Source organism: Mercenaria mercenaria, chromosome 5 (genome assembly GCF_021730395.1).
Source record: "Mercenaria mercenaria strain notata chromosome 5, MADL_Memer_1, whole genome shotgun sequence".
Classification (NCBI taxonomy): domain Eukaryota; kingdom Metazoa; phylum Mollusca; class Bivalvia; order Venerida; family Veneridae; genus Mercenaria; species Mercenaria mercenaria.
The window spans coordinates 71,448,297-71,463,930 of NC_069365.1; the positions used below are offsets into that span (position 1 = coordinate 71,448,297).

Here is a 15,634-nt window from a genome sequence, read left to right on the forward strand (position 1 = left end):
TTTTTTGACGAATCAGTATAATCTGAACAATCTTGGTAGAGGGTGACATAAGGACCATTTGTGTGAAATTATTTCAAAATCTGACCATTGGTTTAGGAGGAGTATCGTTTGAAGTTTTTTCTATTTTAGCTCTAGCAGCCCCTATGTGCTACCAAGCAGAACCGTTTGAACAACATTGGTAGAGGACCATCCAAGGAACATCATGGCCAAGTTTCATCAAAATTCATTCATTGGCTTTGGAGGAGATGTCGTTTAAACACAAATGTTGATGACAAACGGACAACTTGACGCACGCACGACGGACACAGTGTGATCACAATAGCCCACCATGAGCACTTTGTGCTCAGGTGAGCTAAAAAGTTACAAAAGAATGGAAATTTATGCCCATGACGGACTATAGCATGCTGCACCACTGTTACCCAATATCATTGAATGCTATTAATTGAAGTGCAATAAGTATGCATAATGAAATATGTAAAGCAACATGCATAGCCTCTTTTCCCAAATAAGCAAACGCCAAAAACAAGAGCAAACATAAGCTTTAAACTCTACAACAGTAACCCCACTAAACCAAAACATCTCAGTACCAAATGAAAATTTAAGTTTTGAAGGAATATTTATTACAACAAGCTTATTCCAGACTGGTACAAAATTTCAGTTTGTCTGGGTTCCACTTTACTAGGGGTTTCTGCAAAGAGGATTTCAACAGCATAGAGGTTTCAATGAAGAAGGGTCCCATTGTACAAAGGGTTCAGTAATGAGGGATACAGAAGGTAGCCCTCCGAATGCAAATGAAAACTTCCTCATCTGAGAATGAATGTATAATATATGGCACTATGACTTCAAATTGATATGGTTTATCTTCATCAATAATTCAAACAAATGTCTCTAGCCTCCATCACCACCTTAAACTGTCATAGAGCAAATTTTGCAAAGAAATCATGTTATAAATATACAGTAAATACAACACTTTCAAAGTCAGGGCATCAAATTGCGCAATATCTTGTAAACATCTAAAAATAAACACCAGACATGCAGAAAACACAATAATGTTTACACCTGTACATAGTGAATGTTAATACTAAATTTTACAACAATGTACATGCAGAAAACAGATCTAAGAATATTTCCTGTAACTATTATTATCTTATACTTTTTCAAATTAAAAATGGTTGTTCAGTAAAAATCTGATTTGTATTGACATGTATGAAAATATTCTTAAATCTCTTCCTTTAGCAAAACAGGACTTTGTTATTCTATAACTGTTTGTTTTGTTTTCACAGACACAATGCATTTTGCACTTCTATAAACGTGGAACTACTCGGGGTATTATTTCAGGCACAGGTGGGCGTGGCTCCAACAGACAGTCGAAGAGCAAGTGGTTAAAAATCAGCAAAATTAATCACTCTTCCAGTGAGGCATCTTTTTTTTATTAAACTATTCCAACAATTTTAAATCATCTTAATTGATTTTTCACGCATATTCAAAGGAATTAAGCCTTCTTATAGCCGCCACCTGAATGAAAATATTTCACAATAAGGGTCCTAATTTTTTCGAATTTCAAACCGTGTAACTTCCATTGTGCACAAAAAAGTTATTTCAAAATTTGTTGGTTCAAGTCCTGGTTTGTTACTAATGCATAAGTAAACTTGGTTAGAATATTATAACTGCTAGCAAACTAAATTTGATGGCCTGACCTTGGAATTGTCGATGGGCTCGTGGTTCCCATTGTTTGATAAGAACTTGACGTACTGGTTGTTGGTGTTGGGAAAGTCACCCCATCTCCTTCACTGTAAACCCAAAACAAGGTGATACACACTTGAACATTAATATTTGGATTTGTTAATTTCTACTATAATTAATAGTTGAAAATTCAGAGTTTTTCCCTCTAGAATGTTACACTACAACCTCTCCTTGCTTGTTCTAGTAATGTATGTTTCCCTTATATTTTTTGTGTTTGGACGGCCCTGGACAACTTGGAGCATTTTGCTTGTCTCTTTGTGAGCTCCAGGGATCTATATTTTACTGTATATTTTAAGAACAATAAAGGAAAACCCTCAATTTGGATAAGGTGCATATAACAGTAGCTATGAAAAGGACTTTGGAGTAAAAAGTGTGCATTATCCAAAGGTAATTACAGTAACAAACAAGAGCAAGAACTAGCTTCAATGTATCTTATACAGATAACTATATAAGCAGTTAGACAAAATAAGCTTGACATCTCTAAACAAGGAGCTGCGTTCAATAAAACGCTTGATGCCCCCGGTGGCATCCTTGTCGATACAAAGCAACATAAGTCCAAAACAAGGTCAAGGTCAAACTGAGGTCAGGTGATGTTTGAAGATGAGGAATGGTCTCAGGTTACATCTGCATTAGTATCAATTCATTCTTGTAATGTTAAGGCCCATATAAAGCAACCTAAGTCCAAAATGAGGTCAAGGTCACAGTCAGGTGATGTTTGAAGATGAGGAATGGTCACAGGTTACATCTGTATAACTATCAATTCGTTCTTGTAAGCGGTACTGATGCTAGACGAAACGGTCCCATTTGGTTAACCAAGAGATGACCTAAATAAAGCAACCTAAGTCCAAAATGAGGTCAAGGTCAAAGTCAAACTGAGGTCAGGTATGTCTGAAGATGAGGAATGGTCATAGGTTACATCTGCATTAGTATCAAGTAATTCTAGTAAGGGGTATTGATCCTAGACGAAACGGTCCCATTTGGTTAACCTCGTACGGACGCAAGAACGAACGAATGAACGGACGGACAGGACAATCACTAGATGCCTCCCGCATCAGTAGATGCTGGGGGCATAAAAAACTTATTTCACTCTCAACTTCCACAACTTATCAAAGACTTAAACCACACTACATGTAAACAAGAGGGCCAAGATGGCCCTAGGCCGCTCATCTGTGTAACACACCATAACAGTGTAAACATGTTTTACCTAGTGATTTCATGGAGACTTATATTCTGACCAATTTTCATTAATATTGGACCAAAAAACGTGGCCTCTTGAGTGTAAAAAAGCATTTTCTTTGATTTGACCAAGTGACCTAGTTTTTTACCACACATGACCCAGATTCGAACTTGTCCAAAATTTCATGAAAACAAACATTCTGACAAAGTTTCAGGAAGACTGGAGCAAAAAAGTGTATAAAGCTTTTCCTATGATTTGACCTAGTGACCTAGTTTTTGACCCCAAGTGACACAGGTTTGAAATCTTCCAAGACTTAACGATAAACTTTCTGACCAAAATTTATCAAGATAGAATAAAAAATGTGCCCCCTTGGGTGTAAATAAGATTTTTCTTTGATTTGACCTGGTGACCTAGTTTTTGACCCCACATGACCCAGATAAAAATTCATACGATATTTCATGCGGACAAACATTCTGACAAAGTTTCATGCACATCAAATGAACAAGAGTGTTAACAAGCTTTTCCTTCCATATGACCTGATGACCTAGTTTCTGACCCCATATGACCCAGTTTCAAAGTTGGCCTAGGGACAATCAAGATAAACATTCTAACCAAGTTTCATGAAGCTAGGGTCATAAATGCAGCCCCCTTGGGTGTAAACAAGGTTTTCTTTTGATTTGACCTGATGACCTAGTTTTTGACCTGACATGACCCAGTTTCAATCCAGTCCTAGAGATCATCAAGATAATCATTCTGTGCAAGTTTGTATCAAATCAAAGCATAAATGAAACCTCTATATGGCTGAAAGAGCCAAAATAGAAAATTTTGCCCCTTTCAGTGGCAGTAACTCTAGAACGCATGATGGAATCTAGCCCATTTTCCAAAGGGATCAAGATCTTATTGTGACTTAAGTTGTATGTAAGTGTGGTTAAAATCAAATATAAAATATCACTTCTATCATGTTCACAAGGTAAAAATTACCAAACTTTGGCTCTTTTAGGGGTAAATCTGGGGCTGTAACTCGGAACCTATGATTGGATCTGACAGATTCATCATGGAATCCAAGATTTATTGTTATTGAAGATATTTTGCAAGTTTGTATCAAATCAAACCATAGATGAAGTCTCTATATGGCTGCAAAAGCCAAAATAGCAAATTTTGGCCCTTTAAGGGGCCATAACTCTGGAACCCATAATGGGATCTGGCCAGTTTTCGAAAGGAACTGAGATATTATGCCAATACAAGTTGTGTTTAAGTTTGATTAAAGTTGATTGCAAAATGTGGTCTCTATCGCGTTCACAAGCCAAAAATAGCAAATTCTGGCCCTTCAAGGGGCCATAACTCTGGAACCCATGATGGGATCTAGCCAGTTTTTGTAAGGAACCGAGATATTATGCCCATACAAGTTGTGTGCAAGTTTGATTAAAATCAATTACAAAAGTGGTCTCTATTGTGTTCACAAGGAAATTGTGGACAGATGGATGACGGACAAAGGGCGATCACAAAAGCTCACCCTGTCACTATGTGACAGGTGAGCTAATAAAAAAATATTCGCAAAAGATATGCATCAAAATGTTAATAAGTACATAAAATTATCTTAATGAAAACATTTATAAGTTATAAAGACCATGGAAAATTATTCATTTGATAGAGGATGCAAACAGGCATTTTTTTTCTTGTGTTTCTGCTAAGTGAAATAGTAGTAGTGAAATAGATCATCCTAGAAGACAAAAGTTAAAACTGTTCATCCCTCACACAAAACTGATCAAATTTGTGCGAATCAGTCAAAAATGACAATTCAAGATCAACTGCAGATTGGGTATAATTTGCGATTTTTTTTAGAATTTTCGCGTATCAAGAGACAAGCAAATTCAAAATGGTGCATATTAATCAGCACTTTCACCAAAAGAAAAAACCGTCATGAAGTGCAATATCTAGCCAAAGCATGATCTCTACAGAATTGTCAAATAAAAATGACGCAAAATTTATCCAATCGGCAGTATTTCGAGCACATAGGTAATACTTTATACTTAGTGTGAATACATAACAGGGGTATCAATGTGCTAAGGATAGTTACATGTATTTTTAACCAATTGACAGTGAGGATTTTCATGCATGACTTAACAACTGGTATTTACTGGTATACTGCATGTACAAAATAATAAGTTCAAACTACTGGTAGATCTACATTTGTAACTATGTAACTACAGTCGACATCGTTCAAGCGATTTTTTTATTAATCGACCGGTCAGAATCCCTCCCGAACGTTTTTCTGGATTCAGTATCAGTACTTATCTTTATATGGTAAAAATATAATGCATAATACAGACAAGCTCCTTATTGCTGATATATCCTTTTAGAAACTGGCCAAGAGATGTCCCATGGTAGAGATACTGTAAAAAGGCTTTAAATAAACAAGAGATCACAGAGTGATCTTGGCGCCCACCAATGTGTCGTTTTTGTGTGTTCCAAATTTCAAGACTTACTGACTAGCTCAAGGTCAAATTTCATTTCCGTACACAACACTGTGCATGTCGTCTAAATTCGAAAGCTGTAACTTGAGAAATGTGAAAGTAGGTCACTAGATCAATTTCAAGGACAAAGTTCTTTGTACACAAAACTATGCATGTGCATCAATTTTAAAGACTGTAGTTTGAGAAATTTGGAAGTAGGTCACTAGGTCAATCTTAAGGTCAAAGTTTATTTCGGTACACAAAACTATGCAAGTGGTCCAAATTTGAAGGCTGTAGCTTGAGAAATGAGAAAGTAGGTCACTAGGTCAAAATCAAGGTCAAATTTCACTTCACAACACAAATCTATGCATGTGGTCCAAATTTGAAGCCTGTTCCTTCAAAAATGTGAACGTAGGTCACTAGGTCAATATCAAGGTCAAAGTTTGTTTCGGTACACAATCCTATTCATGTGGTCTAAATTTGAAGCCTATAGCTACAAAAATCTGAAAGTAGGTCACTAGGTCAACCTTAAGGTCAAAGTTCATTTCGGTACACAAAACTATGCAAGTGGTCCAAATTTGAAGGCTGTAGCTTGAGAAATGTGAAAGTAGGTCACTAGGTCAAAATCAAGGTCAAATTTTATTTTAGAATACAAAACTATACATGTGGTCCAAATTTGAAGCCTGTACCTTCAAAAATGTGAAAGTAGGTCACTAGGTCAATGTCAAGGTCAAAGTTTATTTCAGTGCACAAAACTATGCATGTGGTCCAAATTTGAAGGTTGTAGCTACAGAAATGTGAAAGTAGGTCACTAGGTCAAAATCAAGGTCAACTCATGTCAAGGTTCATCTTGCCACTCAAAACCATACATGTGGTCCAAATCTGAATGTTGTAGGTTATTGACAAGAAGTTTTTATAAGCTTTTCCCTATATAAGTCTATATGAACCATGTGACCCCCAGGGCGGGGCCACATCTGACCCTAGGGGGATAATTTTAACAAACTTGGTAGAGAACCACTAGACGATGCTACATTACAAATATCAAAGCCCTAGGCTCTGTGGTTTGGACAAGAAGATTTTCAAAGTTTTTCCCTATATAAGTCTATGTAAACCATATGACCCCCGGGGCGGGGCCATATTTGACCCTAGGGGGATAATTTGAACAATCTTAGTTGAAGACCACTAGATGATGTCACATACAAAATATCAAAGCCCTAGGCCCTGTGGTTTTGGACAAGAGGTTTTTCAAAGTTTTTCCCTATATAAGTCTATATAAACCATGTGACCCCCGGGGCGGGGCCATATTACACCCCAGGGAAATAATTTGAATCATATTGGTAGAAGACCACTAGATGATGCTTCATACCAAATATCAAAGCCCTAGGCTCTGTGGTTTGGGGTAAGAAGATTTTCAAAGTTTTTCCCTATATAAATCTATGTAAATTATAGAAATAAACAAAGGGCCATAACTTACTAAAAATTTGTTGAACCAGTCTGATTTTCAGGGGGACACAACTAGGGTACCAATACATCATTCTGACAAAGTTTGGTCAAAATTCCCCTGGTAGTTTCTGAGGAGATGCGATAACGAGAAATTGTTAACGGAAGGACGGACGGAATGACGGACGGACGGACGGACGGACGGACGGACGGAAGGACGACGGACCACGGACGCAGAGTGATTTGAATAGCCCACCATCATCAGATGGTGGGCTAATGATAACTTTCTATGGAAAGGCGGAATGATAATATCTGCGAAAAGGCAAAATGATAGGTTTCTGTGAAAAGGCTTTAAATGAATAATAATTTTCTGTGGAAAGGCGAAATGATAATATAAGTGAAAAGGCTTGAAATAAATTGTAACTTTTAAATAAATGATAAGTTTAAGTGAAAAGGTAAAATGATAATTTTCTGTTTAAAGGTTTCAAATAAACAATAATTTTCTATGAAAAAGTTTGGATGAATGGTTAATTTTCCTCAAACACTATGCTAATATCATGAGCACTGCAATTAGACATGCAAGTTTACCTTGTAAATACTGGAATAAACCATAGCTTCTTATTCTCTCCAAATATTTCTATAAAGTTATTGTACTTTCCCAGGCTGAAGCCATTTTTGTCTGGCCCCGACTGGAATATAGGTGATCTAAAAGACTCTGAAAATATAAGGAAAAGTTAATACTATTACATTTATTCTTTGTAAAGGCAGAGAAAAATTGAAATAAAAACAAACTTTGCAGAATAGGGTTTAAAACTGTCGTTTGTATGCTCAGTACAAATGCTTTCCTACTAGGGAGTATGTGTAGTGAATTCCAGTACTTAATTATAAGCATTAGCTTGTATGATAAGATTAAATGCTTCAAACAGAACATCCAAGACAAAATTCAAGGACTTTTCATGTACAATTTTACTTTTTCAAGAACAATTTTACTCAAAACAATGTCTTGAAATGTAAGTCTTTAAATGTTTAATCAACTTTTTTCAAAATGGTGCTAAAGTAGAAACTGAGCTCTCTGAAAACTTTGATGAAACTGTATTAAAATGAAAATTTACATGAAGACAAGTAACTGTTCCTAAACTATTGCATGAACAATCTGTTATTATACAAGATTTCTTTCCATTGTTATTACTTTAACCAATTTATTTCACATAGATTAAAGAGAAAAATGACACTTATTATGTCAACGACGCTGATTGATTCCATGATTTCAGACCAGTACTTGTACTGTAGTTATTGACAGAACAATATCTGGTCAAATTCTATTCTTGTCAGGATTTATACCCAACACTTCCTAATAAACTTTAGGCCACACCAAATTAAAAAGTTGTTCATCGGATTTGCCGCTTGTATATTTTCAGAAACACAAAAAAAATATTTTTTGTTTGTTTTTGGCTTGCGCTCGCCCCATTGAAAAAATTCAAGGCAAAATTTTTTGGTGCGCTACATTTTACGGACGTAACAGTGTACAAATGCTTATAATTCCAGTTCCAGACTGTTCTAAAATGGACTTTAATCACAATAAATACATTTCGTCTATAATATATCAGGACACTTATATTTAGTTGCATTAAAGTTATTTCCCCTTATGCAGTTACGTAATTTTCTTCCAATGTTTACCAAATTGAGTTGCTACAAAAATTGGACCTATTTCATTGAAAATTGGATGAAAACGCACACTAATTTATTTGATAACATCAATCTACATTATTTTGGTAAGGGTAAATACATACTAATGCATATCACTTTTCTGTTTTCTGTTTTTTGTCGTCAAAATGATCAGCATTTCATACGAAAGTGGGTGGGGTAAGGAATTTACATTATGAGTTGTGTTCAGACCAATTTAGATCTTCAAATTTTTCAATCCTCGAGTAGAATAATGTGAATTCACGTTAATCTCCGTTTCAGACCTTAATTGAGACTTTATTTCAACAAATTTAATCCGTAAAGAAGGTTTAAAGTTAGAACAAGAGCTGTCCGTAAGACAGCATGTTCGACTTTTCTCAGTGCTTGATTCTGAATTAGAGTGCCAGTAAAAGGGGCATAATAGTCAATAGCTTTGAAAGTAACAAAGTTATTGGATGTTATTTAAAACTTTAACCAAAAAAATTCTAAGTTAAAAAGTGGCATAATTCTGTCAAAATTCAAATCAGAGTTATGGACACTGTTTCTCCTGGTGTAGACTTTGATAGTAAATAACTATTTTAAGTTTCAAGTAAAATGCTTTGATGGTAACAGAGATACTTGACTTTATCAAAAACTTCGAAAATCGGATTCGGAAAAGTTGAGCTAAAAATGCTACATTTTCATAGCAGTAAATATTCAAGTCACATATCTATTTTATGATTATGGTTTAAGGTTATGCATTGTTGTATATTACATATTTTCTAACAGCATTTTCAAACGCATACATTATTTGATTACACTATATTGTATTCCAATACTATTACCTTTTTCCACGAGTTCGCATTGTTGTGCTTCTGCAGGTCAAAATGTACTCAAACCAAAATGTACCCATGTTTTCTCAATCCCTGGTGAATTATTTCTAATGTAAAAGGCCTGTACATTCTATTCTAAGGGCTTTTATTAGTTAATCGAGAGCCAAAACAAGACAAATATATTTCTTCGCTCGCTCCTGATTTTCTCAAAAACAAAAAAATATTTAAATTATTTTTTCACTCGCCGCCTCAATATTTTCAGAAACAAGAGGACCATGATGGTCCTGAATCGCTCACCTATCCCCACATGACCAAGTGTTGAACTGAGTATGACGTCGTTATTTCTATTATTTGACATAGTGACCTAGTTTTTGAGCACATGTGACCTAGATATCATCAAGATAAAAAATTCTGACCAATTTTCATGAAGATCCATTGAAAAATATGGCCTCTAGAGAGGTCACAAGCTTTTTCTATTATTTGACCTAATGACCTAGTTTTGGAAGGCACGTGACCCACTTTTAAACTTGACCTAGATATCATCAAGGTGAACATTCTCACCAATTTTCATGAAGATCTCGTGAAAAATATTGCCTCTAGAGAGGTCACAAGGTTTTTCTATTTTTCGACCTACTGACCTAGTTTTTGACCGCACATGACCCAGTTACGAACCTGACCTAGATATCATCAAGCTGAACATTCTCACCAGTTTTCATGAAGATCCATTGAGAAATATGGCCTCTAGAGAGGTCACAAGGTTTTTCTATTTTTAGACCTACTGACCTAGTTTTTGACCGCACATGACCCAGTTACGAACCTGACCTAGATATCATCAAGCTGAACATTCTCACCAGTTTTCATGAAGATCCATTGAGAAATATGGCCTCTAGAGAGGTCACAAGGTTTTTCTATTTTTAGACCTACTGACCTAGTTTTTGACCCCACGTGACCCAGTTTCGAACCTGACCTAGATATCATCAAGGTGAACATTCTGACCAATATTCATGAAGATCTCATGAAAAATATGGCTTCTAGAGAGGTCACAAGGTTTTTCTATTTTTAGATCTACTGACCTAGTTTTTAACCCCACGTGACCCAGTTTCAAACTTGATCTAGATATCATCAAGGTAAACATTCTGACCAATTTTCCTGAAGATCCATTGAAAAATATGGCCTCTAGAGAGGTCACAAGGTTTTTCTATTTTTAGACCTACTGACCTAGTTTTTGACCGCACGTGACCCAGTTTCGAACTTGACCTAGATATTATCAAGGTGAACATTCTGACCAATTTTCATGAAGATCCATTGAGAAATATGGCCTCTAGAGAGGTCACAAGGTTTTTCTATTTTTAGACCTACTGACCTAGTTTTTGATCCAACATGACCCAGTATCAAACTTGACCTAGATATCATCAAGGTGAACATTCTGACCAATATTCATGAAGATCTCATGAAAAATATGGCCTCTAGAGAGGTAACAAGGTTTTTCTGTTTTTAGATCTACTGACCTAGTTTTTATCCCTATGTGACCCAGTTTCGAACTTGACCTAGATATCATCAAGGTGAACATTCTGACCAATTATCATGAATATCCATTGAGAAATATGGCCTCTAGAGAGGTCAAAAGGTTTTTCTATTTTTAGACCTAATGACCTAGTTTTTGACCCCACGTGACCCAGTTTCGAACTTGACCTAGATATCATCAAGGTGAACATTCTGACCAATATTCATGAAGATCTCATGAAAATATGGCCTCTAGAGAGGTCACAAGGTTTTTCTATCATTAGACCTACTGACCTAGTTTTTGACCCCACATGACCCAGTTTCGAACTTGACCTAGATATCATCAAGGTGAACATTCTGACCAATTTTCATGAAGATCTTGTGAAATATATGGCCTCTAGAGAGGTCACAAGGTTTTTCTATTTTTAGACCTACTGACCTAGTTTTTGATGGCACGTGACCCAGTTTCAGACTTCCTAGATATCATCAAGGTGAACATTCTGACCAACTTTCATAAAGATCCCATGAAAAATGTGACCTCTAGAGTGGTCACAAGCAAAAGTTTACGGACGCACACACGCACGCACAGACGCACGGACGGACGGACGACGGACGATCACAAAAGCTCACCTTGTCACTTTGTGACAGGTGAGCTAAAAAATCCGATGAACAACTTTTCAATTTGGTGTGGCCTTACCTCTTTTTTATCACTGTCACAATTAAATAAATTCTAGTCTAAAGGATCTGAACTTGTAATCTACCCGTATTCATTAATATTAAGCTAAAAGTCTTCCGACGATTTTGTCAAATCACATCCAATATAAGTCAAATGATTGTTAACTGATATATGCCTATTTTTTTCAGTCTCAAGAATACTGTGACCTTTTTTCTGTAAGAAAATGACCTCCTAAACAAAATGAGGACATCTTTTGATCAAAGGAATATCATGATAGCTGCATGTCAAAGAATTCACAAGTTACTTACAAAAAATTATTTCTAACCATAATGCCATTGCAACACTGACCTCTGCCCTTATTAGCCTTAAATATTAGAAGTGATCAAAGGCAAACACATTCTCCAGTTAATAACTGGAAACACATCTCAGTCTTAAGATCACTTTGACCTTGACTTCTTACATACTTAGGCTGCCAAAATTATAAGTCATTTATTAAGTGTTAAGTCTCGATGTAATTGTGACCTTGACCTTTGATGTACTGAATCCTAATTCAATCCTGGTCAGCTAAGAACAACAGTCAAACATAATATTTAGTCTGAATGTTACAAACTCAACTAGATCTACTCCACAAATGACTGACAGAAGTGAAATGGTGATCTGGGTATTCTGACAGGATAGACAGACCGGAATGAGCAAAATAATGAACAATAACAGCATGCAGATACAAAAGCAGCTTATTAAACATATTTCAGCAAAGAAGTATCAAGTTGGTATAAGGATAATTTCAACTGAACCGGTTCTGAAACTTCAAACTGCTTTCTTTCTCGACAGATCTGTTTCGATTTCTCACATATTATTTTTCATGAACTTTTTTTAACATCATGAGCTTTAATATCAGTTTAAACAGTTCTTCGGAAAGAAACTAGTGTGATTTAACATACTAACATCTCAACAAGTAACTCCCAACTTCCCAACTTTGTGTGTTAGGATTTTATTTCCTGGATTGAATCAACCACAGATCCACAAAAATTGGTTCCCAACAAATATTAATGATTTTATAGTAATGGTTAGGTTTTTTAAAGTCTCACTGACATAGTTATGACTCAGTCGTGGTAATGCGGCCTCTTTCTAGTTTCAATGGTAATGGCATACCTAAAGTAGCCACCCTGACATTACTTCAGGCACTGACGGGGACCTGGGTAGAACCTACTTTTCACAAGCCAGCTGAAAGCCTCTTAACAAGACAACCTGAGCAAGGCTCGAACTCACAGAGGCAAGAGGCAAGTTAGAAAGTAAACGGCTGAATAAAAGCTAACATGGTTATACAAATTGAAAATATAATATACAAAACAAAAATATGATCAAATGGAAACCAATTACCTAGTGTAGATCTATTTTTAACTGTAAGGTAGATATGGTAGCCAAAAAGTGAAATTAGACTTATACCAAACATCACAGCAACAAAAAACAGGAATAAAACATGAAAATGGCCCATATTGTGGTTGATCCCTTTCTGGAAATAAATAAAAGAAACAGTAACATCCCATCAAATAAAAGAGAGACAACCATTTAAATAACAAAAGATGGCTGGAGCTTTGAATTATGAGATCTAATTCATCACCAGAATATCTTTCCAAAATACATTCATGCACTAAATCTGCTAAAGATCACCTGTGAAGAGCCCCAAGCTCCCCATCCTTCCACTGCATCTGAATATTAGTTGTTTCATATTGCTAAAATAATGGCACTCATTTTGTACGATGAAATTTGTAGTTTTGGCCAACATTTATTTGTTTCTCAGGATCTTACTTTATGCCCTAATGCAACTGATAAATCCTAGAGCATTTGTGATTTCACAATGTCAAGCCTCAAACTGAAATTATTCCAGCATCATTGTTGTGTTAAAATGGTTGTCTCCCTTTGTTTCAGTGCATGCATTATATACACTATATTCCTGGTACTGTATTCATCAACATTCAAGTCTGAAATTTAGACTCAGACTTATTCAATCTGCCATAATTTTTTTCAGTTCAAACTGATACTCATGAAATTTCGCCGAGATGTTTGTAGCTGCCCAATGCACTCTTACGCAAAGTTTCATTACAATCTGTGTAAATATAACATCTACAGAACAAAAAGTATATTTAACATTTTTAAAAGTCGAAGTCCAAGATTCAGACTTAAGTTGTTTGATGAATATGAGGCCCAGCTTACCTAGAGTGGAACGATTTTTAACAGTTAGGTAACAATGGTATCCAAAAAGTGATATAAGACTTATAGCAAACATCACGGCAACAAAAAACAGGAATAGAATATGGAATTTTCCCATATTGTGACCAACCCCTCCCTGTAAAGAGATAACATCGATAACTATTAATAAACTAACAATAGCTGCAAGTTTAATCAGGAGTAATAATATACTTTCAAGCTCTTATATTCATTGTTGTCAGACAAATTCTATTGGATGAAAAGCTGAAATCTTAAAATTAATTTGAACCATTATCAGGTCATGAATCTTGTAAAAACATTTATCAGGCAATATCTCTATTAATTCACATCAACACAAAGGAGCAGATAAATGTGTCCTCATCTGAATTGAAAATGATATCAATTATTGTAGAATCTGTCTTCCAACAAACGACAGAAACGGAGATGGTTATGCTAACTTCGGTCTGATATTTATACCCTGTTTTGGCAGGAAAAAGAGATTATTTAGTTAAATCAGAAAATACATGCTCTGCCTCTGCATCATTTCAGGCAAGAACTGGCAACATGGTAGAACCACTGACCTTCAAATGTCGCAAGAGAATAAATTTTACCATCACAAGACTCAATCTGACAAGAACTTTCTGAACCTGGTTAAATGACTGAAGTATACTTTCTTAGCCATAAGGCCAAGGAGACCTCATCTATTTTGGTCAATATAAGAATATACTCACCGACCAAAATGAGATGAAATATTTCAATGATGTAAGTGCTACATATATGCAGTATACTAAAGCATATCCCAAAAACATCACAAAAAACTTATAAGTAGTAAACCCCACACAGTTGTTTACCCTGAAATAGAGGAAGAAAATAGTTTAGTACTGTAAAATCTGAAAAATTCACAAGAGACAAATTTTTGCTATTTTTGCCTTATTTCAGGAACACTGATGCATATTACCCATAAATTACAAAAGCTTTGGGAAAAAAATCTTCAAACTTTGCCAAGTTTAACATGTACAAACTGTCTACAATTTGACTCCCTCTATCCATATAAAGGTAGTGTATATTTGTTTGTTTTGGGTTTAACGTTGTTTTTCAACAGTATTTCAGTTATGTAATGGCAGGCAGTTAACTTAACCAATATTCCTGGATTCTGTACCAGTACAAACCTGTTCTCCGCAAGTAACTGCCAACTTCTCCACATGAATCAGAGGTGGAAGATGGATTTCAGACACAATGTCTTTTATCAAATCATCACGAAGAACATACGCCCTGCTCAGGGATCAAACTGACGACCCCGCTATCCAGAGATCTGCGCTCTCCCTACTGAGCTAAGCGAGGTAAAGGTAGTGTACACTATCCGATTTCCCATAAATGAAATACGATTACAAATGCATTGACTTTTACTACAAACATTACAACAGCTGGCAACGAAGCATGTTAATTTTCATGTTTTCACATCTGCGCTTATTGAAATGTCTGAGATGTATTTACTATTTAGTACTAAAAATTTGCAAAAAAATGACAACAAATGTACAGACAGCTAGGCAAAATTTGGCCAGAAATGGTTCAATATAAGCAAAACACTGAATAATTGCCATTCAACTGATGAATGTTGATGAATATTGGGCACGGAATGTGAAACTACTCTCTGATCAGGCCTAAAAAAAAAAGATTGTTTCCGGTAATATGCTAAAACAAGAGGACCATGATGGTCCTGAATCGCTCACCTATCCCCACATGACCCAGTGTTGAACTGAGTATGACGTCGTTATTTCTATTATTTGACAAAGTGACCTAGTTTTTCAGCACATGTGACATAGATATCATCAAGATAAAAAGTTCTGACCAATTTTCATGAAGATCCATTGAAAAATATGGCCTCTAGAGAGGTCACAAGGTTTTTCTATTATTTGACCTAATGACCTAGTTTTTGAAG

At 35.7% G+C, this 15,634-nt stretch overlaps 1 protein-coding gene across 8 annotated transcripts in view; it reads right to left on the bottom strand.

Annotated features, from left to right (window-relative positions):
• Positions 1 to 15,634, bottom strand: part of LOC123557577 (palmitoyltransferase ZDHHC15B-like) — a 38,269-nt gene that overhangs the window by 12,887 nt on the left and 9,748 nt on the right. For 3 of the 8 annotated variants that reach the window (XM_045349108.2, XM_045349109.2, XM_045349106.2), the window contains exons 6-9: positions 14,427 to 14,547; positions 12,868 to 13,000; positions 7,402 to 7,528; positions 1,698 to 1,790 (exon numbers count right to left, since the gene is read on the bottom strand). In XM_045349108.2, coding sequence (XP_045205043.2) covers positions 1,698 to 1,790; positions 7,402 to 7,528; positions 12,868 to 13,000; positions 14,427 to 14,547 — 474 coding nt within the window. Of the gene's footprint in view, positions 1 to 1,697; positions 1,791 to 7,401; positions 7,529 to 12,867; positions 13,001 to 13,701; positions 13,835 to 14,426; positions 14,548 to 15,634 lie in introns of all 8 variants that reach the window. The other 5 variants (XM_045349111.2, XM_045349112.2, XM_045349110.2 and 2 more) reach the window with 3 other exon arrangements.